At 46.1% G+C, this 27,105-nt stretch overlaps 1 protein-coding gene across 48 annotated transcripts in view; it reads left to right on the top strand.

Annotated features, from left to right (window-relative positions):
* Window positions 1-27,105, top strand: part of LOC141476573 (CUGBP Elav-like family member 4) — an 800,950-nt gene that overhangs the window by 676,341 nt on the left and 97,504 nt on the right. For all 48 annotated transcript variants that reach the window (XM_074165334.1, XM_074165331.1, XM_074165308.1 and 45 more), the window contains one exon: window positions 24,790-24,937. In XM_074165334.1, the coding sequence (XP_074021435.1) occupies window positions 24,790-24,937 (148 nt within the window). The remainder of the gene's footprint in view (window positions 1-24,789; window positions 24,938-27,105) is intronic.

The raw sequence follows: 27,105 nt of genomic DNA, 5'->3' as shown, positions 1-27,105 counted from the left end.
CAGGTACAATTGTTACTGCTAATTAACACAACAAGCACTTCTTTCAACACTTGTAAATCAAATCTGGGTCCTAAGGGGTAGATATTATCATCGTACTCACCCGTTCAACTCATTTCCCCTTCTTGCCCCAAATTTCGGCCAGGTTCCATTGGCACAGTTCCAATTGCTTGCTGCCACCCCATATAGAGGCAATTTCATTTCTCCTTTGGGTAGGGTAGTACATACCCAACAATCTGACAGATTAGTAGCCCTTACTAATGTTTCCAGATTTCGTGAATATGTATTCATATCCCATGTCCCTCCCCCTGAAATACAAAGTCCTGGCATGTTGACGACTATTAATGTCATTAATGTCCATCTTTTCGTTGGAGGCGAAGTTTCAGGGGTCCAGCCTGCGTTGATGTCCATTGGGGTTCTGGAGCTCTCTTGACTCGAGTTCAATGGATCCAAGCAGCTTGTTCCTTAATCTTTATGGCTGTGTGAGTGGTCAGCAGTACCTGGAAGGGACCTTCCCACTTTGGCTTCAGTGGTGAATCTGTAAAAGACTTGACATATACATATTCCCCAGGTTCGATCTCGTGTACTGGTCCATCCAGCCCACGAGCTCTTGTTCCCAGAACCAGTTTTTCTACTCCTCGGAGCTGTTTTTTCAAAGGGGCTCAAACCTTCTTTGGTTCTGTGTTTTGTTCTTATCCTGAGAAGGGCTAATGGTAATGACTGAGGCCAGGCCAAGTTAGCTTCCTGGCCTAGCTTCACAATCTGCATTTTGATTAATTGATTCATCTTTTCTCTATTATCTCAGCCTTTTGGGCTGATGTATTTGGGGCCAGGGCTTTGGACTCTATTACCTTCTCTGTGGTGGTTACCGCATAGCCAGCTTTGCGTATCCCCTGTTGAATGAAGCTGCTCCCGTCGGTGAACCAGGAACCCTCTGCATCTTCCAATGGTTCTTCTTTCAGGTCTGGTCGACTGAAGTACACAGCCTTGATTGTTTCCAAGCAGTCATGGGTCACCGATTCTCCTTTGGTTCCGCTGAGGAAAGAGGCTGGATTGACAATATTAGTTACTGTTATTTCTACATCATCTTGCTCTATCAGGATAGCCTGGTACTTAAGAAACCTCTGAGGTGAAAGCCAATGCCCCCCTTTTACTTCCAGTACTGCTGAGTCGGTATGTGATACCATAACTGTGATTTTCTGGCCTAGGGTGAACTTATGGGCCTCTTGGATGTTTATTACCACTGCTGCCACTGCTCGGAGACAGCTAGGCCACCCTTTACTTACTCTGTTGAGCTGTTTGGAGAAGTATGCCACCGCCCTTCGATAGGGTCCCAGATTCTGAGCTAGGACTCCTAAGGCCATTCCTTGCTTTTCATAGGAAAACAACCAGAAAGGTTTAGCAGTATCGGGTAATCCCAGGGCAGGTGCTTCCATTAACCTCTTTTTTAACTGATGGAAGGCTCTGTCCGCTTCCTTATTCCACACAATATTCTTTGAGTTAGATTTTAATAACTCGTATAGCGGCTTTACCAAGAGTCCGTAGTTATATATCCAGAGACGACACCATCCTGTCATTCCTAGAAAGGTCCGAAGTTCCTTAGGCGTCTGTGGTCGAGGTGTCTGGCAAATGGCCTCTTTCCTCTCCTTCCCTAGTGTCCGTTGGCCTGTGGTTATTTCATATCCCAGATAGGTCACTTGCTGCTGGGCTATCTCTGCCTTCTGTGGAGAAACTTTATAGCCATTAAGTCCAAGAAAATTTAGCAGGCTCACAGTCCATTCTAGGCATGTGTTTCTGGTGTCAGTGGCGAGTAACATATCGTCCACATACTGCAATACCACTCCTGTCCCAGGCGGGCGTTTCCACTGTTCTAAGTCTTTGGCTAGCTGATTTCCAAAAAGTGTTGGACTTTTTTTAAAGCCCTGTGGTAGCACAGTCCATGTAAGCTGTGTTTTCCTCCCAGATTCTGGGTTTTCCCATTTGAATGCAAATAAAAGTTGGCTCTCTGGGCACAGAGGCAAGCAGAAAAAGGCATCCTTTAGGTCCAAGACGGTAAACCATGCCAATTCAGGTACCAATTTAGTTAGGAGAGTGTATGGATTTGCTACTATCGGATGTAAATCCTCAACAATTTTGTTGATAGCCCTGAGATCCTGTACTATGCGTTAGCTACCATCCGGCTTTTTGACAGGTAATATTGGAGTGTTATACTCGGATTCACATTCTTTCAGCAGCCCATACTCGATAAACTGGTCTATAGTTTGTCGGATCCCCTTCCTATCCTCTATCCTGAGGGGATACTGTTTGACTCTCACCGGTCGTGCTCTTTGTTGAGGTTTTATCACTATAGGGGAAGCACTTTTTGCTCTCCCCGGCACTCCCGAGGCCCATACCCCCAGATAAATTTGGTCTTTAATCTCCTCAGGCACTCCTGGAGTAATGGGAGTTCCTATCAGGGCCAAACTTAGTACTTCAATTAGTTGATCTTCTCTTATCCGAAGTTCTATTTTTCCTTTTTTGAATTTAATTTCTGCTCCCAATTGTTCTAATAAATCTCGCCCTAGCAGGGGTTTCGGGGAGCTTGGCATATATAAGAATTTGTGTATCCCCAATTGTTTTCCCAATTTGAACCTAAGAGGTTTGAGAAAATATGCCTTTTCACTCTGGCCAGTGGCTCCCTTTACTGTTACAAAATCAGTATCAATAGGGGTCAGGGCTTGATTCAAGACCGAGAATGTTGCTCCTGTATCTACCAAAAATTCTATTTCTTGTTGCTTTTTCCCTAGCCTTAGAGTAACCAGTGGATCCGCTAGGGTAGATTCCCCAGGTCCCTGTCAGTCCCCCTTTGCCTGGACCTGTATCTTTCCCTTCACAGAGGACTTTTAGGTCTCACATCTCCAAATCCTTTACTCTCTTGTAGCGCCGCTACTAACTCTCACTTATCTTTCCTTCCGTCTTAACACTCTCCACGCTTCTCTGCTTTCTGCCAGCCTCAACTCTCTCCGGATATCACTTGCTGCAACATCTCTTCAACTTTCCTTTTCCTTCTTTCTTATTACACTATTGGGTCTTGTGGAGCCACTAGTCCACAGTCCTGCTGATATTTGGGGTGGTTCCGAAGGGTGAAAAACATGTCCGCATATGTGACTTCATCCCACTTTCCTTCCCTTCTAAGGAATAGCATTAATTGTAATATAGTATTGTAATTAAGGGTCCCGTTAAAGGGCCATTTCTCCTGATCATCTAACTTGTAAAGGGGCCACCATTGATTACAATATTTAATTAAGGTTTTCTTGTCCACGCTGCCACCCGGTGAGCCTCCTATCTCCTTCCAGTGTGCTAAAATACACCCTAGGGGACTCTTTTTCAGTATCTCGCCTCCTTGATTATTGCCCATTTTATGTCCTCCCTACCCCCTTGGTTAAAAGGTGACCCTGATCTCCGTGTGTCACCTGGGTGTTATTCCTGTTTTCCCTCCCGGGAAATGGTACAGCTATATCCCTGTCACTACCTTTATCTCCAGGGGTAGGCTATGTCTCCACAGATTACTTGTTTCAACTCTCCCGCCCGCTCGATCTTTTCCCACTCAGTCCAGCTAACACACTGTGGACACCAAAAATCGTCCTCCTGATCTACCCAAACCTCCGTATTACAAGCAAAACACTTTAAGATAAAAATAGGATCACAAACGTTATCCGAATGTCCAAGACACTGCCACTCAATATTCTCAATATTTGGTTCACACAATGTTTCTTTACAGTCTGTCATATGCTTCCTTCGTCTCCGGCCGCTCTCCTCGCGGAGAACACGGAACCACGGATTGGAACTCCGCACTCGCTCCGCAGCAGTGCCGCGTCTCAATCACTCATTTCACTCATACAATAATTTCCACCTTATATTAGACAATAACATGGTAGTGGTACCTTATGACAAATACAACAAGTAACCAACAGTATTACAATTCCACACACTAACACAAAAAACAAAACCGAGGGATCCCACACAAGCATAACCCAACCGTTAGCCCAAGCTTGAGCATACCCTGGGGCGAGTACACTGACTCTTTACCACGCGTAGGACGTCTCCTCACGACTTACAGGTCCCCCTTAAGAAAACCCTAAACATACCTGGTCCGCAGTAGATGGTCCTTGTCTGTCCCCGCGGTGATCTGGATGAGTGGGGGAGTCCTCCCGAGAAATCTCGGGGGCGCCCAGAGGAGTCCCGTCCTCAGCAGGTCCCGCAGCCGGACAGAGGGGGTCCCATCTGGGGTGCCAAATTGATGCGCGGAAACAAACCCTACAACTCGAATAGAGTTATAAAGCAGGTATGTTTATTGCGGTGCCGGGTGCAAGGGGGATTTCTCCTCCTAACTTGCACACTGGCTCGTAAAACAAGCATCTATTTATGATAAAAAGCATACATATTCATTAATGTGGGCTGGGTTATTATAATTAATTCTAAGAAAAAGCATTACTATTCTAATTATTTCTAGGAACTCATTATCATAAGTCTCCTCCCCTTGCCGCATGCGTACTATCGCCCAGTGGTCGTGGGCCAGGGTCTTCTTGAGGAAGACTCATAGCCTTCTTTACCGTGTACTTTTACCTTTGGCTTAGAATGCTGGGCTGGCTGGACCCCAAACAGCGAAACTGGTCCCGACCAGATGGACACTTTACCCAGACAATTGGGTTCCTCCTTAGCATGCAGGCTGTTCCTGCTATCTTATACACAAGGCCAGTTCCTTATCTTGGACTGCTGGGCTCCTGGGCTCCGAGCTCTGTTCTTTGCCAAGCTGTACTAAATCTACACTAACGACCTTTAACCATTCATTCTCTGAATCAGTGTGTCCACAAAATCTGTGGATGCCCGGTGGAACCAAACCCCGAGTCCCCCCTTTCTGTCTGGCTAGTTTTAGGGGGACAAGCAGTAAAGTAAACAAGTTGCGCAATGCGGGCAGCCCGGGGAACGGTGCATGGTGGTGTCGGAGTCCAGGCCATGATTTTTATTTCCCCCGTGTAGTCCAAGTCGATGACACCAGGGAGAACAAACAGACCCTGTAATGTGGTGGAAGATCAGCCTAAAAGCAGGGCACTTTTACCCCCACCTAATGGCCCATGGACACCAGTAGGTATCAGGGAGACGGAGGAATCTGTAAGAGTTACTGATTCGGTGGCTGCCAGGTCCACTCCAGCAGTGCCGCAGGTTCTTGCACACAGGCTGGAAGGGTTTGAAGAGGCGATGATCCTGGAGCCATTTATGTCCTGGCGCGGTCCCAGGCAGGCGCACTCCGCTGGCGGTTTCCCGATAATGGCTTGCCATCCTTATCATATTTCGAGCGGCATTGGTTCGCATAGTGCCTACCCTTCTTACATCGCGGACAGATATTTGAAAGTTTAGGCTTTTGTGCATTATGGCAATGTTTCTTAACATTCTTTGGAATATTCCCTGGCTGCTGGCAGCCAAAGCATGTTTGATTGCCAACTTTCATTGTAGCAAAGGCTGCTGCCATAGCCTCAAACTTATGCTCCAGTGATCCTATCCGGTTACATGCTTCTATCATTTGAATGAGGTTAGGGTTTTCTAAAGGACGCAATGCACGCTGGCAGTCTGTATTAGCATTTTCTACCGCCAATTTTAGCAAAATAATATTTTGGGCTTGCTCATTGGGTACTTGTTTATCTAAGCTTTCTCGCAGCTGATCTATAAAACTCATGTAGGATTCTTTCGCGCCTTGTTTGATTTCCGTAAAGGACTTCTGCGGTTTTCCCACATTGGGGACTTCTAAGAATGCTCAATAGGCCAGATTTTTAACATCATCGAGCACGCCTCGTGGTATTTCTCGAGCTTGGCGATGGGGTGGTTGGAAGTTACCCGTCCCTGTTAGATGTTCCATCGTCATGGCAAAAGCAGGGTCACGTGGACCCTGGTCCACATACTCTGGGTGCCGCATTTCTAAGAGACACCTCCACGCAGCCTCCCATAAAGTATACTGTGTACCAGTGAGGATAAGCTGCGCAAGGGTTTTACAATCATGGGGGGTCAGAGTATATGATTTCATAATGGAACCCAACATGGAGGTAGAGTACGGCGATGACAAACCATAATCAAGCACTCCCCTTCGGAGTTCCTTAATAATACTAAAATTCAGACCTTCCCATTTCGGGACCTGATTCTCTTCATAAATTACTGGTGCAACAATTTTTCCTGCTACAGCTAATTCCCCAGCTGCTAATGCTTCCTGCCGAACCTTTCTCCAATTATCGTGTGGGTCGGGGGGGAACAGATTGGGTTCTTTATTGGGATCAATTTCTCCCAGGTCAAAAGGGTCCTCAGGCTGATCTTCCGGGTCTTGGCACAGCAAAGCAGCTGTGGGAGTGGGCGACTCCGTTTTTGGACCGCAGTGCTCACCTCCCTCTGTGCGCCTAGCGTCTTCCTGTTTTTTAAGCATTTCTAGGATCTTTCTCCAAGGAGTTAAAAGCTCCCCCGCCAACTTGTCTGAACGTGTGGCTCTATCCCAAAGTTTCACACCAGCTTCATCCCATACCTTTGTGGTGAAAATGGAAGCAGCGTCTACCCCGGGCACATCACAGATACCCATTTCAAGAGTAGTTTTAACGAATGTGGGTCAACTGCAACACCATGTTTTTGTAAAAGATCCTCCATCAATTTAAGCACCGATTTTTTCTTCACTAGATGGATTATTCCCCATAGTCCCCCACGGCTCACCTCTCTCTCCCAGAAGAGATGATTTAAGCCGGCTCCTGCTTCCTTTCAGCAGCACTTCAGTTCTGTGGGGCTTGCCACCGGCCAGTCTCTTTTGACTCGGATAATCGCTCCTCACACGGGGGGCACCATTTGTGGCAATTAGCGCCACGGACTCTGCCGGAGAGTGAAGCGAAGACCTTTATTAGCATCACAAAGCTCTTCATATATCTTTCAACACACAGCTAGTATTATTCCATTCCTTAGTCTCACAAAACACATCGGTACTTTCCCACTGCTACTACCTTATCATAGTTTTCACAACATGTTCCATATATGGTATACACAAAGACAGCACGCGGACGTCACCCGCTCGTCCTCCTCAGGAGCTGTGTACTGGCTGCTCCGTTTACTCTTCCCATGGTTTTCTGTCCACCAGTGCGAGGATGTCATCAGTGCTGTTCCCCAGGTCCACATCCATAGCTTCTTCTTCCTCCACAGTTCTCTGCCCCATGTCAGTACCATCTGGCTCTGTAAAAGGTTTGTAAGGGCACAAATACCTTTCTGGCCCTCCTCTGCTAGAGGCCACTCAGACTGGGTTGAACGGGGGAGATGGCTCTCTGCTCCATTTGGCCAGGCCCCTGCTGCCCCATGCATCATTGGGGGTGTCTTTGGAGTGGTCACTGGATAAAATGGCAGCTTTTGGCAGAAATGCTTTTAAGTTCATGAAAGCATGCTCGATAATACTAAAATGGATGAGCAGATATATGCAGACATACAATCCTGGCTTCCCAAAACAGTATGATTTAAGTACACTGGGAAAACACATCTGCTATTTAAAGCAGTGTTGCACTTCAGTTATCCTATGGCGTATGAAGAAATCACGGACTCGTAGGTCATGCAGTAAGCGAATCTAAATCGACCCTTTATTGCTACACAGAGAAACTTATATACACTAAGACACAAACCCACTCCCCTCGTAATGCCCAATCATGGACTTACAAAAATATTTTCTACCTTCTACTGAGCTTTTCACAATAACAGGTACTCTGCTACCAGGACAAGTTTCGGTTCCCAGGCTGTGTTCTGTTTTTGTCAGGATGAGCTTCAGGATGTGTAACTTATGTTTCTCATTCCTCCCCTGCTCTCAAGGTCGCTACTGGCACACACTGTTGCTCCAGATGCACGTACATCTTAGCTGTGTGAGTGAACTTTAACTGAACCCACATCTCCCCGTCCTTTATTAGTTAGAATAGAAATCAAAGCAAGGGTCATCACAACCTGACACTGAATACCACGCGTATAATTAATAACTGAACCTAGGAACCCCAAAAGAAAGAAAATTAAGCAAAAAGAGCAAAGCATCTTCAAGGGCCTGTAATCATGTACTATAGCAAAAGTTAATCACTCAAGAAAGCACTTAACCCTCTTTTTGGTATTTTCAACTTCATCCTTAAGAAGTCTAACTAAATAACCTATACCATCTTGCCCTTCCCATTCACGTGTAAAATTAACAGGTATCCATACTTCTGGTCATCTTCTAAAAGAACAATAGTCATATAATTTCCTAATGCTAAATCAACATGTGTAATACAATTCTTACAGAAAAGGATTGTGCTTCTAATGAATACAAACTATCATTAAAGGTTACATTAAGATTACAAGCTAATGCGAATACATATGGGTGAGTAGTACACACAGTTATGTTAGCACAATGCAAAACCCATCAGACTGATTAAGGTAATATTTTTCTGCATATACAACTGATGTACAGTTCGTGTTAAACCCGGCAAAACTAATCTCCATAGATCTGTTTTAATGCTAGAATGATTGTCCTTAGAATCAAAGGTCCTGCCATTTCCCATCATGCCAAATTAGGCTCGCATTATCCTCACTAAAAAATAATGCTAAAGAATTGTATTTTTGATTCCAAAAGATGCCATGCGGACCCCAGTCAATAACAAACCCAAATGAGAAATTTTGTCTTTGAGGATACAACCTCAGACACGGTCTCCGAGCCAATTGTTGTAGATCTTGCAATTTTGCAGGTTGCATGCTGGAAAAGAGGACAAATATGGGATAATACCCTCCTCCTCGGTATTGCTTGGACTTGGCAGAGTGACCATAGTGTAATTAGTTTTGCCATTTAGTTTTAATCCAATAAGATGTAACCGAGTAGTAAAATTTATATAAGGAGATTGATTCTCGGGCCTAGTAACATTGGCCCATGTGACACACATGTAAGTCACTATAAAATATCTGGCTTGTCTCAAAGGAATTGTTAAGATCGTCGCAAGATGGTGGTAGTCAAACTCCTCTCATCCATCTCGTGTCATTATTACTTAAAGGTGACACCAGATCCCACCACGTGAGAGGCCTAAACAGAGGCAGGTCTAAAACATGCGCCCAATAGACATAAGCTCTAGTTACTGAGCTACATAACATAACATACATATGATAACGTGAGACACATGCGACATGATTAAACCTGAGGAAGATTAGAATCTTCCTCTTTATCTTCGCTGTGAGAGATGTCTTCAACAGATTCTGTGTCTTTCTGTATAGTGTTGGCAGGCTTGATATTTTTCGCAGGTAACCAGTATGGGCCTGTGGATAAAGAAACACAACCATAACCACGTCCCCATGACAACAAGGGTACTGGACCCATCCATTGTCCTGATTGTAAGTCTTTGTAAAATACGATAGGCTTCATATTTGTCTGATCCGGCAAACCATATCGCCGTCGATTAGCAGTCAAATTGTCAGCATGAGTAAGATTCAAAAAATTTAGAACATAAGTGGCTTTATCTAATTGTTCCTGAGGTGTGATACCCAGGGGATTCCCCCTTTTTTGTTTATGAAGCATATTTTTCAGAGTAAGATGAGAACGCTCTATAATTGCTTGACCAGTCGGAGAATGGGGAATACCTGTAATGTGCAGGATACCCCACTAGGCTAAAAAGGTTTTTGTCTGTCTGGTGACATAGCCTGGCCCATTATCAGTCTTAATTTTCTGTGGAATACCTAAAGCAGCAATTGCATGAAGCCAATGGCGACAGACATCTTTAGCCTTTTCGCCCCTGTGTGCAGAAGCAACAATAAACCCAGAAAAGGTGTCAACAGTAACATGTACAAAGTGAAAAACTCCAAAGGCAGAAATATGAGTAACATCAGTTTGCCATAGTTCATTGGGCTGCAATCCACGAGGATTAGATCCAGTCTGTGCAGGAAGCGGCAGGAGATGCTGGCAATCTGGACAGGCAGAGACAATTTCTCGTGCCTGCTGCAGTGTGAGCTGGAAATCCTTGGAGAGTGCCTTGGCGTTCTGATGATAAAATTCATGGGAGAGTTGAGCCTGTTGAAGTTTCTTAGGTACCACAACAGTCATAGTAAAAGAATCGGCAACAGCATTACCTTTAACCATAGGTGCAGGTAATGTAGCGTGAGAACGTAAATGAGACACAAAATAAGAATGAGCTCTCCGTGAAATCAATATATACAACCTGGAGAGGAGATCAAACAAGTCCTGATTTGCAACTTCCTTTAAAAAGGATTTTTCTAATCTTCGTATAATACCAAAGACATAGGCAGAGTCAGTGAAACATTAAGGGGTTCATCAGCAAATAAACTGAATGCATGGATGGCAGCTGCAAGCTCAACCAATTGAGTAGAACCTGACTGAAAAACAACAGAGTGTTGCCACCCACGTGTGGCCTCTTGCCAGACAACAGCAGCTTTGCCCGTTCTTCCAGAGCCGTCAATGAATACCACTCGGGCATTAGGGATTGGCGAAGATTGCTGCAAAAAAAGAGGCTGTAGAGGAACATCTTTTAGGGAGTTAAGCAGATGGTGCTTCAGCAGAGTATAAAGGATTTTGCCAAGGTAGTCCGCAAAAGCTGCCTGTAAAGATAAACTCTCACGAAGCATTACCGTAAAATCTTCCTTCGTGATGTACATATGAATGAAATCCGGATCGGTTCCTCGAAGTTGCTGGCATTGCAGTCGACCTGTAGAAATTAATCTCACAAACATCTCAAGCAAAGTAGTTACAGGTTTTGAAAATGAATGAGGAAGGAAAATCCATTCTAGTACAAATAGCTGTTGTTCCTTTTCATCCCATTGGCCAATAAGCACATACGGCTGGAAAGAATTAGGGATTAAAAATAGACGAACAGGTAAATTTAAATCATACCTGGATGCAAAGGCTGTATTAACCCTTTCTGCCACAATCTGCAATGCTTGTGAAGCTTCCCTGGTAATCGATCTTGGGGATGACAAATCAGAATCGCCTTTCAAAAGGTCAAACAGGGGAGATAATAATTCTGTAGAAATCCCCAATAAAGGTCGTAACCAATTAATGGTTCCCAATAATTTTTGTAACTCATTCAATGTAGTTACAGAAAAGGCAAAATGTGGACAATCATCAGGATGCAGAAAAATTGTAAAGAAACAATCCTTTAAATCAATGACAAGAAGATTCCAAGATTGTGGTATCATTGCAGGATTCGGCAGTCCCAATTGCAGCGCACCCATTGGAGCTATAACAGCATTAACTGCCCGTAGATCCTGCAATAATCGCCATTTGCCCGATTTCTTAGGTATTACAAAAATTGGAATATTCCATGGGCTTGTAGAAGGGACAATATGTCCTAACTGCAATTGTTCTGCAACCAGCTCTCGCGCTCGCTCCAACCGCTCACCTCTGAGGGGCCACTGATCAACCCAAACAGGGGAATTGGTTAACCACGTAAGTTTGAGCCGTGGTTGGACATCAGCGACCCCAGTCAAAAATGTGTCATTAAAAGCAAACCCCATTGTGAAATCAAGTCACGGCCCCATAATGTACAGGGTACTGGTAGAATGTATGGTTTCAATTTAGCTATTTTCCCATCCGGTCCTTCAACCAGCAGGGATTGTAGCGATTGTTGAGGAAGCTGAGTTCCTCCAACCCCAGTAATTAAAGCAGCCGTGTCCACAACAGGCCATTCAGGCGACCAGTCAGATTTACGGATGATAGAAATATCCGCTCCAGTATCTACCAACCCTGAAAAATCTTTACCATTAAGTCGACAAGTAAGAAAGGGTTGTTGAGTCGTGATCTGCTGAGTCCAATAAATCTGTGGGGATCCTGTACTCCCGAAACCTCCAGCTCCACGGATCGGTGCCGATGCAGCAGTGTCGTCTGTTAAAGGAGACAAATTAGGGAGAGGTATTAATTGAGCAATGCGTTCACCTGCTGGTATGGTACAGGGAGGATTCGGAGTCCATACCATGATTTTAATTTCTCCCCGATAGTCACTATCAATAATCCCAGGTAAAACAAACAAACCCATCTTTGTAGTAGAAGACCGGCCCAGTAACAAAACATGTCCATTAAAAGGCAGCGGCCCTTGCAGTCCCATCGATATCAGGTGCACAGAAGTATCATTTACGTTTGTTGTGGCGACAGTTGCCACGTCCAACCCGGCACTTCCGGGGGTGGCACGGCGGGGGATGATGCCTGCATTGCTTGTCCATTCCCCTGCTGTGCTGCTAATTGCAGCATCTGCCATTGGGCCCTGTTGGGATTGCATGGGGCACTGGACCGTGCGCCCCTCCTGGCGTTTCCCGACCGCGGAGAGGGTAAGGGATTACCATTTTTATCATATTTAGAGTGACATTGATTGCTCCAATGATATCCTTTCTGGCACCGAGGACATAATTCATTCAGAGTCTTATCCCTTTCTCCCCTTCGTTTTGGGCAATCCTTTCTCATGTGTCCGTCCTGCCCGCACGAAAAACATTTAATAGCAGCACGAGCCATGGTTAGTTGTTGAGCCAATGCCGTCGCTAACATCTCAAACCTGCACTCTTCCGTTCCTACATGCTGACACGCTTTAATAAGTTCATTCAAAGTGGTGGCCTTGCCACGTATAGGGTCTAAAGCCCTGCGGCATTCAGTGTTAGCATTTTCCACTGCTAATTGCATTAATAAAAGTTCAGCAGCTGCTGGAAGTTCAATCTGTCGAGAAATAGCTGTTTGCAAGTGGTCTATGAATTCTATGTAAGGCTCTTGTGCTCCCTGTCGGATACTCGCAAATGACAGTTCTGAAATCTCTCGATGTTGATTCCGCGGGGGCAGCCGCGTGGCCCCCCCATGCCATGCACGGCAGGAGCCCTTTTTCTACACTCTTCCACAAAATCCCTTCTTGCCTTATTGTGAGAATCATTAGGAGGCACGTCTAGAGAAGGAGCATAAGGCGGCGGACGCATAATGGAGGCACAACTAACAGTCATTCATTTAGTATTTTGTAAGATCTGTTCCGCAGTTGGTGCAGAAGCCACCATAGCTTTAACCGGAGTTAAAGGCGGGTACAAATCAGGCTCTTGATCAGAGTCAATAGGACCTGGATCGAAGGGATCCTCAGGTATCGGTGAGTCTAAGTCATCGGCTGCTTCTACTGTAGCAGCTACTGGCAATTGCAGCTGCTGAGTTGAATCACAGGCTCAGCATCAGGGTCTGAACTAGCAGGAGCTGTATCCTCTAAAGTTAATAAATCAGCCAGCGGAGGTGGAAAATCTGAGTTAGCAGACACTTTATTGGTAGGGAGGAATGTTCTTAACGCCGTATATATGACACACAACGTTACGATATTATCAGGATTAACATCACTATCAATAATTAGTCGTGCTTGCAAGCATTCTCCCACTTTCTGCCAGTCAGAAAGATCATAAGACCCGTTGGGGGGATACCACGGACAATGATCCCGAATCCATACTAAAAGCTGTACAAGCTTAAGAGGCTGTAACTTTAATCCTTGTTCCTTAACGATTTTCATTAAAAGTGCTTTATGTATCTGCTGCACTTTCGTCGCAGACTGCCCCATTATAATAATACCTTCCCCGGCCCCTTGCTGTGCTAACCTTATATCATGCAGCGATGAGTATATAGGAGCTCCTTGGTGATCAATGTCTTCCGTCCAGCTCACGGGGGTACGCCACCGGTCCTTGATCACCATCGTGCTGAATCTTTAACCCTGTTCGGGCGCCATTTGTGGCGTATGAAGAAATCACGGACTCGTAGGTCATGCAGTAAGCGAATCCAAATCCGACCTCCTTTATTGCTACACAGAGAAACTTATATACACTAAGACACAAACCCACTCCCCTCATAATGCCCAATCATGGACTTACAAAAATATTTTTGTACCTTCTACTGAGCTTTTCACAATAACAGGTACTCTGCTACCAGGACAAGTTTCGGTTCCCAGGCTGTGTTCTGTTTTTGTCAGGATGAGCTTCAGGATGTGTAACTTATGTTTCTCATTCCTCCCCTGCTCTCAAGGTCGCTATTGGCACACACTGTTGCTCCAGATGCATGTACATCTTAGCTGTGTGAGTGAACTTTAACTGAACCCACATCATCCTACTTAGATATCTAACTCAGATGCTAGGCCTCTGAGAAAATGTGACTCTGCAGGGAGCTGGGCTCCTGATGAAGCCCTGAAATGGATGCCTCTGGCATAGCTACTTTTCCTTAGGCTACAATTAACAAGGACCTGCAAGACAAGATCAGGTTCAGGTAACTCATTCTCTGCCAGATATTTCAGAGGAAGGTAGAGGTGATCCCTGCAGCAGGCAAACACAATACTGCCAGATGACTTTGGCTGCCTTCTCTGGAGCAGATGAAAAAGGAACATTTGCAGGCAGTGACAGTGCATCTAGGTACTTCATCCATTTGGTGGTAAAATGTGGCCCTCTTGTACTCTGTGCTGGATTTGTGTGCAGGAGGGAAGTACCATTAATCCCATTTTCCAGAGTAACATCTTCTGAATGAGAGAGACCAAATTACTTGCCTTAGGTAATACAGGGCCAACTCAGGAATCACATTCCAATGTACCCGTATTCCATCCAGCACACTGACTGCAAGGCTCTGCTTTCTTCCCTGCCTATTTTCTTCTCATAGGTTGGCACCATGGACTTCCCATCGTATCCACGTGATTTTTTTTTTTAACTTGAGGGCCTAGAAATTTCTGTCCTCCACTGGGTGTCATGTGCCTCACTGGACACCTGGTACAACCCAGCCTGCCATTTGCATGGGCCATGTAAAGTCAATATGTACCCCCGGTGCTATTGTGAACTTTTTTTTTATTCTCTTCCTGCTAGACAAATTCCATTTTTCCTTCAATTTTTCCCTATTCATTTTTATTCCAAATCAAAGGGAATCTTTGCCTCTTCCTTTGTCCCCTTCTCCCCTCCTCACACACCAGAAGAGCTTTCCCCTCCCCAGCTTGGCTGTGTTTAACTGTCCTCCTGGCTGGAGAAGGCTGCAGGAAGGGGAAAAGAGACAGTAAATCACAGCTGAGCCCAGGCCAGTGGTCAGCAGCCTAGCAGGTGGATGCAGCATCTGTGACCTACATACCAGAGGAATTAACAGGAGGCAACCCATGGGCAGCTGGGGACAAACATCTGCAGAGGTTGTTAAGCGAGTGGTTCCAGAGAGATGTGGTTCCAGAGTTATGCTACAGGCATTGACCAGGCAGCTGGAGAGGTGGTAAAGACACCACTGTCCTGATGCTCTGGACCGAAAACTCTTCTCGCATAATTTTTAATCTAGAGTAATTCTTCTAATTGCCATGATAATAGAGTCATCCCAGGTTTATACTGATACAAAATAGGATGAGGTCTGCACCTTTACATCACAAAAGTTCCCTCCATCTATTTATCAACAGATAATACAGGACATTGTGAGGGTAGGTGCTTGAGTGAGGATTTCTCTCTGAAGAAAGAGTGAAAACAATTCCTGGGTCTGCTCCCGCTCCACTTGAAACTAATGAATATTTTTCCTATTGATTTATGTGAAAGCAGAATTGGACCCATCCTCTCTTTTTTCATGGTAAACATGCTAATAAGGGGGAAAGAATAAGTTTTAGATCTTGACCCATTGGATATGACAAGCTGGTGATGCCAATTACACTGGGGACTTCAGAGCTGTCTAAACAATCGGATCACATTTCTATGTGGCGCATGAACACCCAGATTAGACTCAGATGCTGTCTCTCAATCAGCCTCCCTATCTGAGTCTCTTACTATCTGCTTCATCTCACAGTCTCAAACAAAAGGGAAGGAAGGGAGCACCGAGGCTCTATGCTGTTCCCTCAGTCCCAATTAATACACCTTGGAGTACTGGCTCTTAGATATCAGGGTGATCATAGAATCATAGAATGGTTAGGGTTGGAAGGGACCTTAAAGATCATTGAGTTCCAACACACCTGCCATGGGCAGGGACACCTCCCACTAGACCAGGTTGCTCAAAGCCCCATCCAGCCTGGTCTTGAACACCTCCAGGGATGGGGCATCCACAACTTTTCTGGGCAACCTCTTCCAGGGCCTCACCACCCTCACAGTAAAGAATTTCTTCCTAGTATCTAATCTAAATCTCCCCTCTTTCAGTTTAAAACCATTACCCCTCTTCCTATCGCTCCACTCCCTGATAAAGAGTCCCTCCCCATCTCTCCTGTAGGCCCCCTTTAGGTACTGGAAGGCTGCTATAAGGTCTCCCCAGAGCGTTCTCTTCTCCAGGCTGAACAATCCCAACTCTCTCAGCCTGTCTATGTAGCAGAGGTGCTCCAGCCCTCTGACCATTTTCATGGCCCTCCTCTAGACCCATTCCAACAGGTCCATGTCCTCCCTGGGCTGAGGAGTCCAAAGCTGGACACAGTACTCCAGGTGGGGTCTCACCAGAGCGGAGCAGAGGGGGAGAATCACCTCCCGCGACCTGCTGGCCACACTGCCCAGGATACAGTTGGCTTTCTGGGCTGCCAGCGCACATTGCCAGCTCACGTTGAGCTTCTCATCCATGAGCACTCCCAAGTCCTTCTCCTCAGGGCTACTCTCAATCCATTCTCTGCCCAGCCTGTATTTGTGCCTGGGAGTGCCACATCCCAGGTGCAGGACCCTGCACTTGGCCTGGTTGAACTTCATGAGGTTTGCACAGGCCCACCTCTTGAGCCTGTCCAGGTCCCTCTGGATGGCATGCTTTCCCTCCAGAGTGGCAACTGTGCCACACAGCTTGGTGTCATTGGAAAACTTGCTGAGGGTGCACTCTATCCCACTGTCCATGTCTCCAACAAAGACATTAAACAGCACTGGTCCCAGTACTGACCCCTGAGGAACACCACTCGTCACTGGCCGCCACTTGGACATTGAGCTGTTGACCGCAACCCTTTGAGTGAGGCCATCTAGCCAATTCCTTATCCATCGAGTGGTCCATCCATCAAATCCATGTCTCTCTAGTTTAGAGACCAGGATGTCATGTAGGACAGTGTCAAACGCTTTGCATAAGTCCAGGGAGATGACGTCTGTTGCTCTGCCCTTATCTACCAATGCTGTAGCAACATCGTAGAAGGCCACCATATTTGTCAGACATGACTTGCCCTTGGTGAAGCCATGTTGGTTGTCACCAATCACCTCCTTATTTTCCACGTGCCTTAGCAGAGATTCCAGGAGGATCTGCTCCATGATCTTGCTGGGCACAAAGGTGAAATGGACTGGCCGGTAGTTCCCTGGATCTTCCTTTTTGAAAATGGGGGCTATGTTTCCCCTTTTCCAGTCAGTGGGAACTTCACCAGACTGCCACGACTTTTCAAATATAATGGAAAGAGGCTTAGCAACTTCGTCCGCCAGCTCCCTCAGGACCCTTGGGTGGATTTCATCAGGTCCCATGGACTTATGTACCTTCAGGTTCCTTAGAAGGTCTCAAACCTGATCTTCTCCTACAGTGGGCGGTTCTTCTTTCTCATAGCCCCTGTTTCTGCCTGGTCCTTCAACTCGGGAGGTGTGAGGAGAGAGGTTGGCAGTGAAGACCAAGGCAAAAAAGTCATTGAGAACCTCAGCCTTCTCCTTGTCTGTTGTTACTAGCTTCCCATTCTTGCTCATCATGAGGGGGATGCTTTCTTTAACCTTCCTTTTCTGGTTGACGTACCTTTAGAAGTCCTTCTTGTTGTTCTTAGCATCCCTTGCCAAGTTCAGCTCCAGCCGCGCCTTGGCCTTCCTGACCTCATTCCTACATAACCGGGCAGCATCCCTATACTCTTCCCAGGATACCTGATCCTGCCTGAACTGTCTGTGCAGTTCCTTCTTGCCTTTTTGTTTGACCAGCACGTCCTGACTCAGCCATGCTGGTCTCTTCCCTTTCTTGCTCGATTTCTTACACCTGGGGATCAAGAGCTCTTGTGCTCTATGGAAAGCATCCTTAAAGATCTGCCAGATCTGTTCTGCCCCCTTGTCCCTGAGGACCATTTCCCAGGGGGTCCTTTTGACTAACTCCTTGAAGAGCTGGTGGTTTGTTTTTCTAAAATTCAGGGTCCTGACTATGCTCCTTGTCTGACACATATCCCTTAGGACCGTGAACTCCACCAGGGCATGATCGCTGCAGCCCAGGCTGCCTCCAATCTTGACATCCCTGATGAGCTCACTTGCATTGGTGACTATCAGGTCCAGTATCACATCCCCTTGGGTAGGGATGTCTATTTCCTGTCTTAGGAAGTTATTGTTGAGGCACTCCAGGAACCTCCTGGATTGTCTACAGCTCAACATGTTGCTTTTCCAGCAGATGTTGGGGTGGTTGAAATTCCCCAGCAGGACAAGAGCCTTGAGGTGATTGGCACCTCGCAAATGCCAGCGGGAGATGGAGAGATCAATACGGGGAGAGGGAAAGGGGGAGCAGTTTTATTCAGCCCAAACTGAAGTTGAAGAGCTAAGGCAAGTCAAGAAGAGGGAAGGTGAAACAGTGAAAATGCAAGAGCAGGACAGCAGTGACAGCTGATGCCACTGCCACCAGCAACTCGTGTGACTTTGGGTGAATTGTTTGACCCCCTGGTCTCATTTGCCCATGTACAGATAAAGCTGATGATCAGACATTTATTTTCCCTTCTCCCTCAGGGACACAGCTCTCTCTGTTGCTTTCTCTCCATGGGTTTTCACACAGGAGTATGATGGTAACACAAGCTGAAGAACTGTCTCAATGCTTAGTAGTAAGGCCAGGACTAGCATGAGACACTAAGCTCTCTGATTTGTACTCATAACCTGTCCTCCTAGCTATCCCACTGCAGTCTTGACTGATGTCTCCATATACGAGTTCCCAAGCAAGCCCATGAGAGCTGGTTAATCAATAGTTTCTAATGGTCTGTCCCCATGGAGGAGGTTGCCAAGTCTCCTAGGCAGCAGTTTCTTGCTGAATCTCCCCCAAAGAGGCAGCATGCACATCACTGGGTCTGCATTAGCTCCTGCAAAAAGGTCTCCATGCATCAAGGTTGCCAGTGCAGCAGAAACCTACGTGATGCAGCTGTTTGAGAGATTAGTGGGCAGCCATGGATTTGCAAACCCAGCAGCACCACTGAGGAGAGGCAGAAAGTGTCTCAGTCCATCAGTGTTTGACTGATAGTCGTTAGTGTTGCCACCAGGACTGCTTTGGGCTCCAGCTCCTCTTTAAGTTACCTCCTTTGCAGCTCAGCAAATGGCCATGTCACAGTTCACTCCCTGCTGCTGCTTGCTGCCAAGCCACTCAACCTCAGCTTAAGCAACTTTAACCTTGATAACAGTGACAGCCTCTCTTGGCTAAGCAGCTAGTCCTTGGGTTCAGCAGCCATATGGTCTCAGATACAAAGGTAAAAAAAAAATCAGGAAGCAAAGGGAGTTCTCCTCTGTTTGTGGTTTTTGCCTCCCCTCCTTATGTGCCACCTGCAAGCGGACCAGACAAAGCTTGGCACTCTGTGTGCTGTTTCAGCAACATAAAAAGTCACATCAGACCCACCTCACCTCTTTTGTGTGCAGCTCAAGGCAAGTCAGGTTTCATGGCTGCCTAAAGCTCCCAGTGCCCCTATACTAATTTGTTTCAGGGTTTTTTTTATTGTTTTAGGTTTTGTCTTTTCAGCAATATCTTCCCATACTCATTTAACTTCCCCTTTTAAGGGGCAAATATTTATTTTAGTTCACACACATATAGGGCACCAGCCCTTTTTGTTGTCAGGTTACTGTGGATATACATCAGCTGGGTATCGATAGTTGTTTCTGCAGTCTCAGTTAAGGCCAGCCTGAGGTATAGATCTGAACTCAGCCTGGAGAGAAGGAGACTGATGCTAAGTGGCACCACCTTTGATTTGCTGCTAGTTGAGAACAAACCTGCAGGCACACACTCCAGCTCAGAGCAACACAGCACACCTTCTTAGTCCCTGGTAAGAGATGGGGTGTCCAAGTCCAAAATCATGAAAAGTAAAAGCCAAACCAGACTATGAATGGTGGTAGTATAGTCCTGGCCCAAATAAGCAACAGTGGCAAAAATTCCTGAAGGTCTTCTTTCCATGAAGAAAGTGGCAAATAGTTAGTGGCTGTCTCATGTCACAGCTGCCCCACCATTCAGAAAAAGAAACATGTGCAGACCAAAAAGGGTTGGGAAGATCATAGAATCATCTAGGTTGGAAAAGACCCTTGGGATCATCGAGTCCAACCATCTACCCTACTCTACAAAGTTCTCCCCTACACCATATCCCCCAACACCACATCTAAACGACTCTTAAACTCATCCAAGGATGGTGACTCAACCACCTCCCTGGGCAGCCTGTTCCAGTGTCTGATCACTCTTACTGTGAAGAATTTCTTCCTAATGTTCAGTCTAAACCTACCCTGTTGCAACTTGAAGCCATTCCCTCTTGTTCTATTGCTATTTGCTTGTGAGAAGAGACCAGCACCAACCTCTCTACAATGTCCTTTCAAGTAGTTGTAGAGAGTGATGAGGTCACCCCTCAGTCTCCTCTTCCTCAAACTAAACAGTCCCAGCTCCCTCAATCGTTCTTCGTACGACTTATTCTCCAGGCCCTTCACCAGCTTTGTTGCCCTCCTCTGTACCCGCTCCAGCACCTCGATATCTCTCTTGTATTGAGGTGCCCAAAACTGGACACAATACTCCAGGTGTGGCCTCACCAGTGCTGAGTACAGGGGCACAATCACCTCCCTACTTCTGCTGGTCACACTATTTCTAATACAAGTCAGGATGGGAAAATGCAGAAGAGCAAAGCAAGAACAAAGGAAGGAGCCTTGGAAAGTGACAGATACTGTATAAATTATTTAATTTTTAAATTATTTAAAATAAGATCAAAGTCATAAATCAAGTTTTCATAAAACATGGGGTGGGAGTGTTAGCCACGGTCTCCTGGCCAAATTCCAGCCATGGGACTGATTGCATCCTGCAGTAGGGGACAGGCATAGAGTTAGTGAGTAAAAACAGATGGGGACAGGGGCAACATAGGCAACGGTAGCATTTGCTTTTTGGCCTGGAGCAAGTCCTTTCCCATCAGTAAATCCCAGCTCCCTTCAATCTGAAAAAGTACAAAAGGCTGCAGCTCCTGAACTGCAGACAAAAACTGCAACAAATATGGGAACATCCAGCACTGCATAGCATTCAGTCGCCATAAGTGGTCACCTTGGGAAGTTAGGGCAGCAGCAACTACCATGCTGACCATAAAAGCGTAGGTACTCCCCTCTGCCTCCTTGTCCTAGCTCCTGTGGAGATGAAAGGATATTTCTGCTAAATGATATGAGGTAGTGCTGAAGGGAAGAATCGGTTCTTCCAACATATATTCAATTCATACTGTGAAATTATTTTTGAAAGATAATTAAAAAAATTCAGCTAGCCCTATGAAATCAGGGAAAATTTACTGAATATAGACTATCTTCTGCATATAATAGTTATTATATTTAAATGACCAAAATGGGACAGTATATTTGATAAATATTACCTGTTATGCAAATCACTTGTTCTGATCTTTTCCAGAAGAGGAAGCTATTTTGAAGCCATAATATTTCTTAGCAGAGCTAATACCATATTTCTGATCATCAGTTCCCTGGTAATTCAGAAATAATGAACACTTAGATTTGGGCTCTATATACATATTTTTTTTTAGGTTTTGGTTTTTTTCCACAGTTCTCAGGAAGTTAGAAATCCAAACTATTGTGTATCAGACTTTGGAAAGACACTAAGACACATGAATCCAGGTGTGGCGCATTTGTTTAGTTTTTTTTTTTTTAAATCTTAATTAAATTTAAATTTTATTTTTGAAGCAGAAATTTCTGTTTCCAAGAAGACACTAAAAATATCTGAAGGACCATTCTGATTTTTTACGGAATATCTTCTGCTTGTTTGAAGGCTTGGGAGATGTTTTTGGGTTTATTTCCCAATGGCCAGCTAGGTAAAACAGATGTGAATTTGTCAATTCTGTGATTTTACCAAATATGAGTCCTCTTACTGCTTGACTGATCACTTTACTTACCTCTTTCTATCACAGGGATACCATGAGGATTGATTAGCTAAGTGTTTGTACAGCTCGTTAGAGGTGGGAAGCGTGGGATGCTGTTATTACTTTTATTATTATTACTGAATGAAGAATATGAAAAGTCAAACAAAATGTCATGTGGTTCAGAGACAAGGATAGAAAATAACACTGAAAAAAATGAGAAGGTCATTACATTCAGAGTAAGCTTTCTCCAAGGGCAATGATCATGTTATTTCAAAAAGACCGCATCAGAAATAATACTTTTCTCTCCTCTTCCCCTTCTTCAGTTTCACATGTATTTTTTGGGGGGGCTGGGGAAGGCAGGCTGTAGCATCCTTGTCCTATTGCTAGCAGGAGGTTTTGGCCTTGAGTAAGTCACTTCATCTCTTTATGCACCTGTTCCTCCCGTAAGAAAAGGATAATATTTCCTTCTGTTGAGTGCAGTTGCATGACCCTGCTGTCTAACAGTCACTTGATGCCAAAAGCAGCCATCCTATTCCCAACCCCATCTCTGGCCACGTGTCCTCACCCCACGCCACTAGACTGACAGTGACCACACAGGGAACCACTTGTGGGAGGAAAACTGGGAGTAAGCACTGCGGTTTTGTACTGTGCGGTTAACATTCTGCTGGTGTTGCCCTTGAGCTGGTGCTCAGCAGCATTGGGTGAGCATCTGTCCTGGTACAAAGGTAGCAGCAAGACATGGAGAGGGAGATGTGCATCGGCAAGCTCTTGCTTTGACACAGCTGTGCTGCAAAACTGCATTCTTTGCTGTTTTTTATCTTAATCTCCAATGCTAGGATAGAATAGATAAGCCTGTGGAGGTACCTGATGGCTATACTTGAAGCAGCAGAGGTGTGTGAGATGAATCCTCCCATCTCTCTCTGTTGATCAGCTATCACTACCACCCCTCCTCATACTTTGAATGGCCTTACCAGTGCCTCTCCAATTGCCCCATCGGTTGTCAAGCCCTGGGATGGGGACTGCAGGCTCATAGCTCTTGAGGTGCTGCCCATGGGCATGAACCAGTGCGGTAGCATCTCCTGGTCTCCTCAGAAAATAAATATTTGAGCAATAGTAAAGACCAGGCTGGAGGAAAGAGGGAATGAATCCATAAAATTGGATGGGAAAAAGCTCTAAATGCTGAGGCAAAAATCATGCCAAGGAAGTAAGAGAAGCAAAAGGAAATACGTCCTTTCAGCTGAGGAAGGGAAAAGCTCCTCTCCGTCCCCTTGGATCAGTCTGAGATAATACGGCTGCTGCCTTTCTGATTAGTGCTCTGTGGCCCCAACCCATTCTCAGAGTTTCAGAGAGTTAGAAGAGGCTTAGCTAAAAAGAAAAACTACTAAACAGAAAATTTGTTCTGTTTTACCTCAAACCATGACAGGTATTTTCACCTGGGGACAGCTGAGTATATAACTGGCTGGTTGCAGAAATGATGGCCAAGATCTGTGCCTATAGGAAATGTCTAGCTCTGCTGATCAAAGTAGCATCTCTCTGAGATGGGCACAGTTGCAAGGGCTGGGGACAGTCCCAGTCTTGCCTTTGCTGTCTTTTCTCTGTGTTTCTCATGCATTACTGGAGGCTAGGGAATGCACAGAATGGGGTTACGCTCTCTGCTCATACTCTTTCCCCCACACTTTCTCTAAGCATCCAACACCAGTCTCTAGTGGGGGTTGGATGTTGGATATAGACTCAGACATACCTCTTCTGGCTCCTCATACAGCTCCAGGGGAGGGGACAAGAGGCAGTTTCATCCAAGCTGCCTTCTCCTTCACACTAGGAGCATTTTACAAGCCTACTGCAGCCGTACTGTACACATGAACTGCAACAACTGTGTGCTAGGTTCAGAGTGTAAAATAATAATAGCAAAGTCTGATGATAGCAAAGTCTGGTTTTAATGTAAGAAGCATTTCCAGCATGCATAACCATTCATCACCCTTCTACTCCAAAACCCAAATGCCTGAAAATATAGCCCGGGTTCCTCATTTCTGCCTTTTGTAGGTGTCCTAAAATAAGCAGCATTTTGATGACTCTCTGGAAAAAAAAATATAATTAAGGAAGTCATTCCAGATCAAAACCACAGGGAAGGGGTTTTCCCACTACACAGTATTAATCTTGCTAAAGTAGGGGAGTTCCCTTGTCTTGTATAGCTCTTTCGGGAGTCTCTGCTTGGTTGTGTTAGAAATAGGTGCTGTAATCTGGTTAGAAGGTTTGATCATGGTTTTGCTCAGTGCCCACCAGAGGCCTCCCAGCAGCATAAGAAAAACTGTGTTTTGTCACTGACAGATTAAAACAAATCAGGTTATCCCCAGAGAACTAGCTAAGCTTGCTTCCCCTAGAGCTGCCCTTCTCCCCGCTGTTCCACATACATTGGTCTCCCATCAGCAGCCACCAGGGCTTTCCCAGAGCTTTGCTATAAGCAATGTAAGCCATGAAGCCTCTCCGCTCAGGAACTTATAAAGTCTTTTCTCTGCCTTTCACATCAGGAAAGGGCGAGGTAGTCAGAGGACTGAGTTCAACTCATGGGAGACCTCCACATTGGAGAACACATCGTGGGGATGGGGACCATAAAGACCTCAAGATACAAAGATGCACTTTGCCTCCAGCCCCTATAGTCAGAAGGAAGGCCAAGGCTGGGGGATACCACAGGCATGGTGAGCTGACATGTCCAAACAGAGGGATGCCTCACACCCTCACCGGGTCCCCATCCTGGTGCCAGTGCCACGAGCTGCCCTGCAGGTGACTGCGTGATATTTTTTCCCTGCTCTCTTTGTTCCAGCTGATGCAGCAGCAAGCTGCGATCATGGTGTCCGTGGCGCAGGGTGGCTACCTGAACCCCATGGCAGCCTTTGCTGTGGCCCAGATGCAACAGATGGCAGCTCTGAACATGAATGGCCTGGCGGCTGCCTCCATGACACCAACCTCAGGTAAGGGGCTGGGGAGGGTGGAGAGGGCAAAGGGCAGGAAAATCTGGGCACATCCCAGAGGAGACCTGGCAGGACATGTTAGTTGACAGGTTCCACCCCAGTGGGTGTTTACAGAAATGTTGGTCTTGCTGGTGAAGGCCATCAGGAGTGAGGAGTGGAGTCAATCAGATCTTTTTGTGGTTTGGGAGAGGGGTGAAGGGATAGAGAAAGGCTGTTACCAGCTCTGTCAGGGCTGGGGCCAGCTGAGGGTGTCACATAAAAGGACTGTAGTTTTGATATTTGACTGTCAGAGTCCCAGGACTTTCACTGATTTGCTGTCAGAGTCCCAGCAAAGGACTTTCACTGAGTCAGATTCACAAATAATCAAAATTACTTATTTTATTGAGAGCGACAGAACAGATTTGAGATTGCCATTGATAAATTCACTAACTACAATAGCGCTAATTAATTAAGGTTAATATTGCTAGCAAAAGTAATGATAGTACAACAACGCAGGGTTAACATTCACCAGAGGGTGAAAGGCACAGTGCTTACCCAGAAAGGTGTCCCTGGCTGGGGTGGAGGAAGAGAATGCAGCTCATTGACTGGTCCGTCAGGTATCAAGTTTCTTCTCTCCCAATTTAACAGTCATTTATTTTCTCTGTCTTTCATCCCCAAAATTATGAGGTTTCCCTCCCCTAGGTGATGTGCAATATGATTTGGGCACAGAGACTAGTGCTACAGTCATACATAGAATCATAGAATTGTCTAGGTTGAAAGGGGCCTTTAAGATCATCTAGTCCAACCATCAACCTAACTCTGATAAAAAACCTATCACTACACGATGTCACTAGGCACTATGTCTACCCGTCTTTTAAGTACGTCCAGGGATGGTGCCTCAACCACTCCCCTGGGCAGCCCATTCCAATGCTTGATAACCCTTTCAGTGTAAAAATTCTTCCTAATATCCAATCTGAACCCCCCCTGGCACAACTTGAGGCCATTTCTTCTTGTTCTATCGCCTGTGACTTGGGAGAAGAGACCGACCCCCACCTCTCTACACCCTCCTTTCAGGTAGTTGTAGAGAGCTATAAGGTCTCCCCTCAGCCTCCTTTTCTCCAGGCTCAACAGCCCCAGCTCCCTCAGCCTCTCCTCATAAGACATTCTTCAGACCCCTCACCAGCTTCGTTGCCCTTCTCTGGACCCGCTCCAGCACCTCAATGTCTTTTTTGTGGTAAGGGGCCCAAAACTGGACACAGTACTCGAGGTGGGGCCTCACCAGTGCCGAGTACAGGGGGATGATCACCTCCCGAGTCCTACTCACCACACTGTTCTTGATACAGGCCAGGATGCTGTTGGCCTTCTTGGCTACTTGGGCACACTGCTGGCTCATGTTCAGCCGACAGTTGACCAACACCCCCAGGTCCTTTTCTGCCAGGCAGCTTTTCAGCCACTCTTCCCCAAGCTTGTAATACTGCATGGGATTATTGTGACCCAAGTGCAGGACCTGGCACTTGGCATTGTTGTATCTCATACCATTGGCCTCGTCCCATCAGTCCAGCCTGTCCAGAACCCTCTGCAGAGCCTTTCTACCCTCCAGCAGGTCGACACTCCCACCTAGTTTGGTGTCATCTGCAAACTTACTGAGGGTGCACTCAATCCCCTCATCCAGATCATTGATAAAGATGTTAAAGAGAACCGGCCCCAATACCCCCCACCCCGGGAGACACCACTCGTGACTGGCTGCCAACTGGATTTAACTCCATTCACCACCACTCTCTGGGCCCGGCCCTCCAGCCAGTTTTTAACCCAGCGGAGAGTACTCCCATCCAAGCCACGGGCAGCCAGTTTCTCCAGGAGGATACTGTGGGAGACTGTATCAAAGGCCTTGCTAAAGTCCAGGTAAACAACATCCACAGCCTTTCCCTCATCCACCAAGCGAGTCACCTTGTCATAGAAGGAGATCAGGTTTGTCAAGCAGGACCTGCCCCTCGTGAACCCGTGCTGGCTGGGACTGATCACCTGGGCATCCTTCATGCACTGCATAATGGCACTCAGGATGATGTTCCATGACCTTCCCAGGCACCGAGGTCAGACTGACAGGCCTGTAATTCCCCGGATCATCCTTCCAGCCCTTCTTGTGGATGGGTGTCATATTTGCTAGACGCCAGACCTCCCCAGTTTGCCAG

Source organism: Numenius arquata, chromosome W (genome assembly GCF_964106895.1).
Source record: "Numenius arquata chromosome W, bNumArq3.hap1.1, whole genome shotgun sequence".
Taxonomy (NCBI): domain Eukaryota; kingdom Metazoa; phylum Chordata; class Aves; order Charadriiformes; family Scolopacidae; genus Numenius; species Numenius arquata.
The sequence above is the reverse complement of the archived record's forward strand: the minus strand, read 5'-3'. Positions and strand labels throughout refer to the sequence as shown.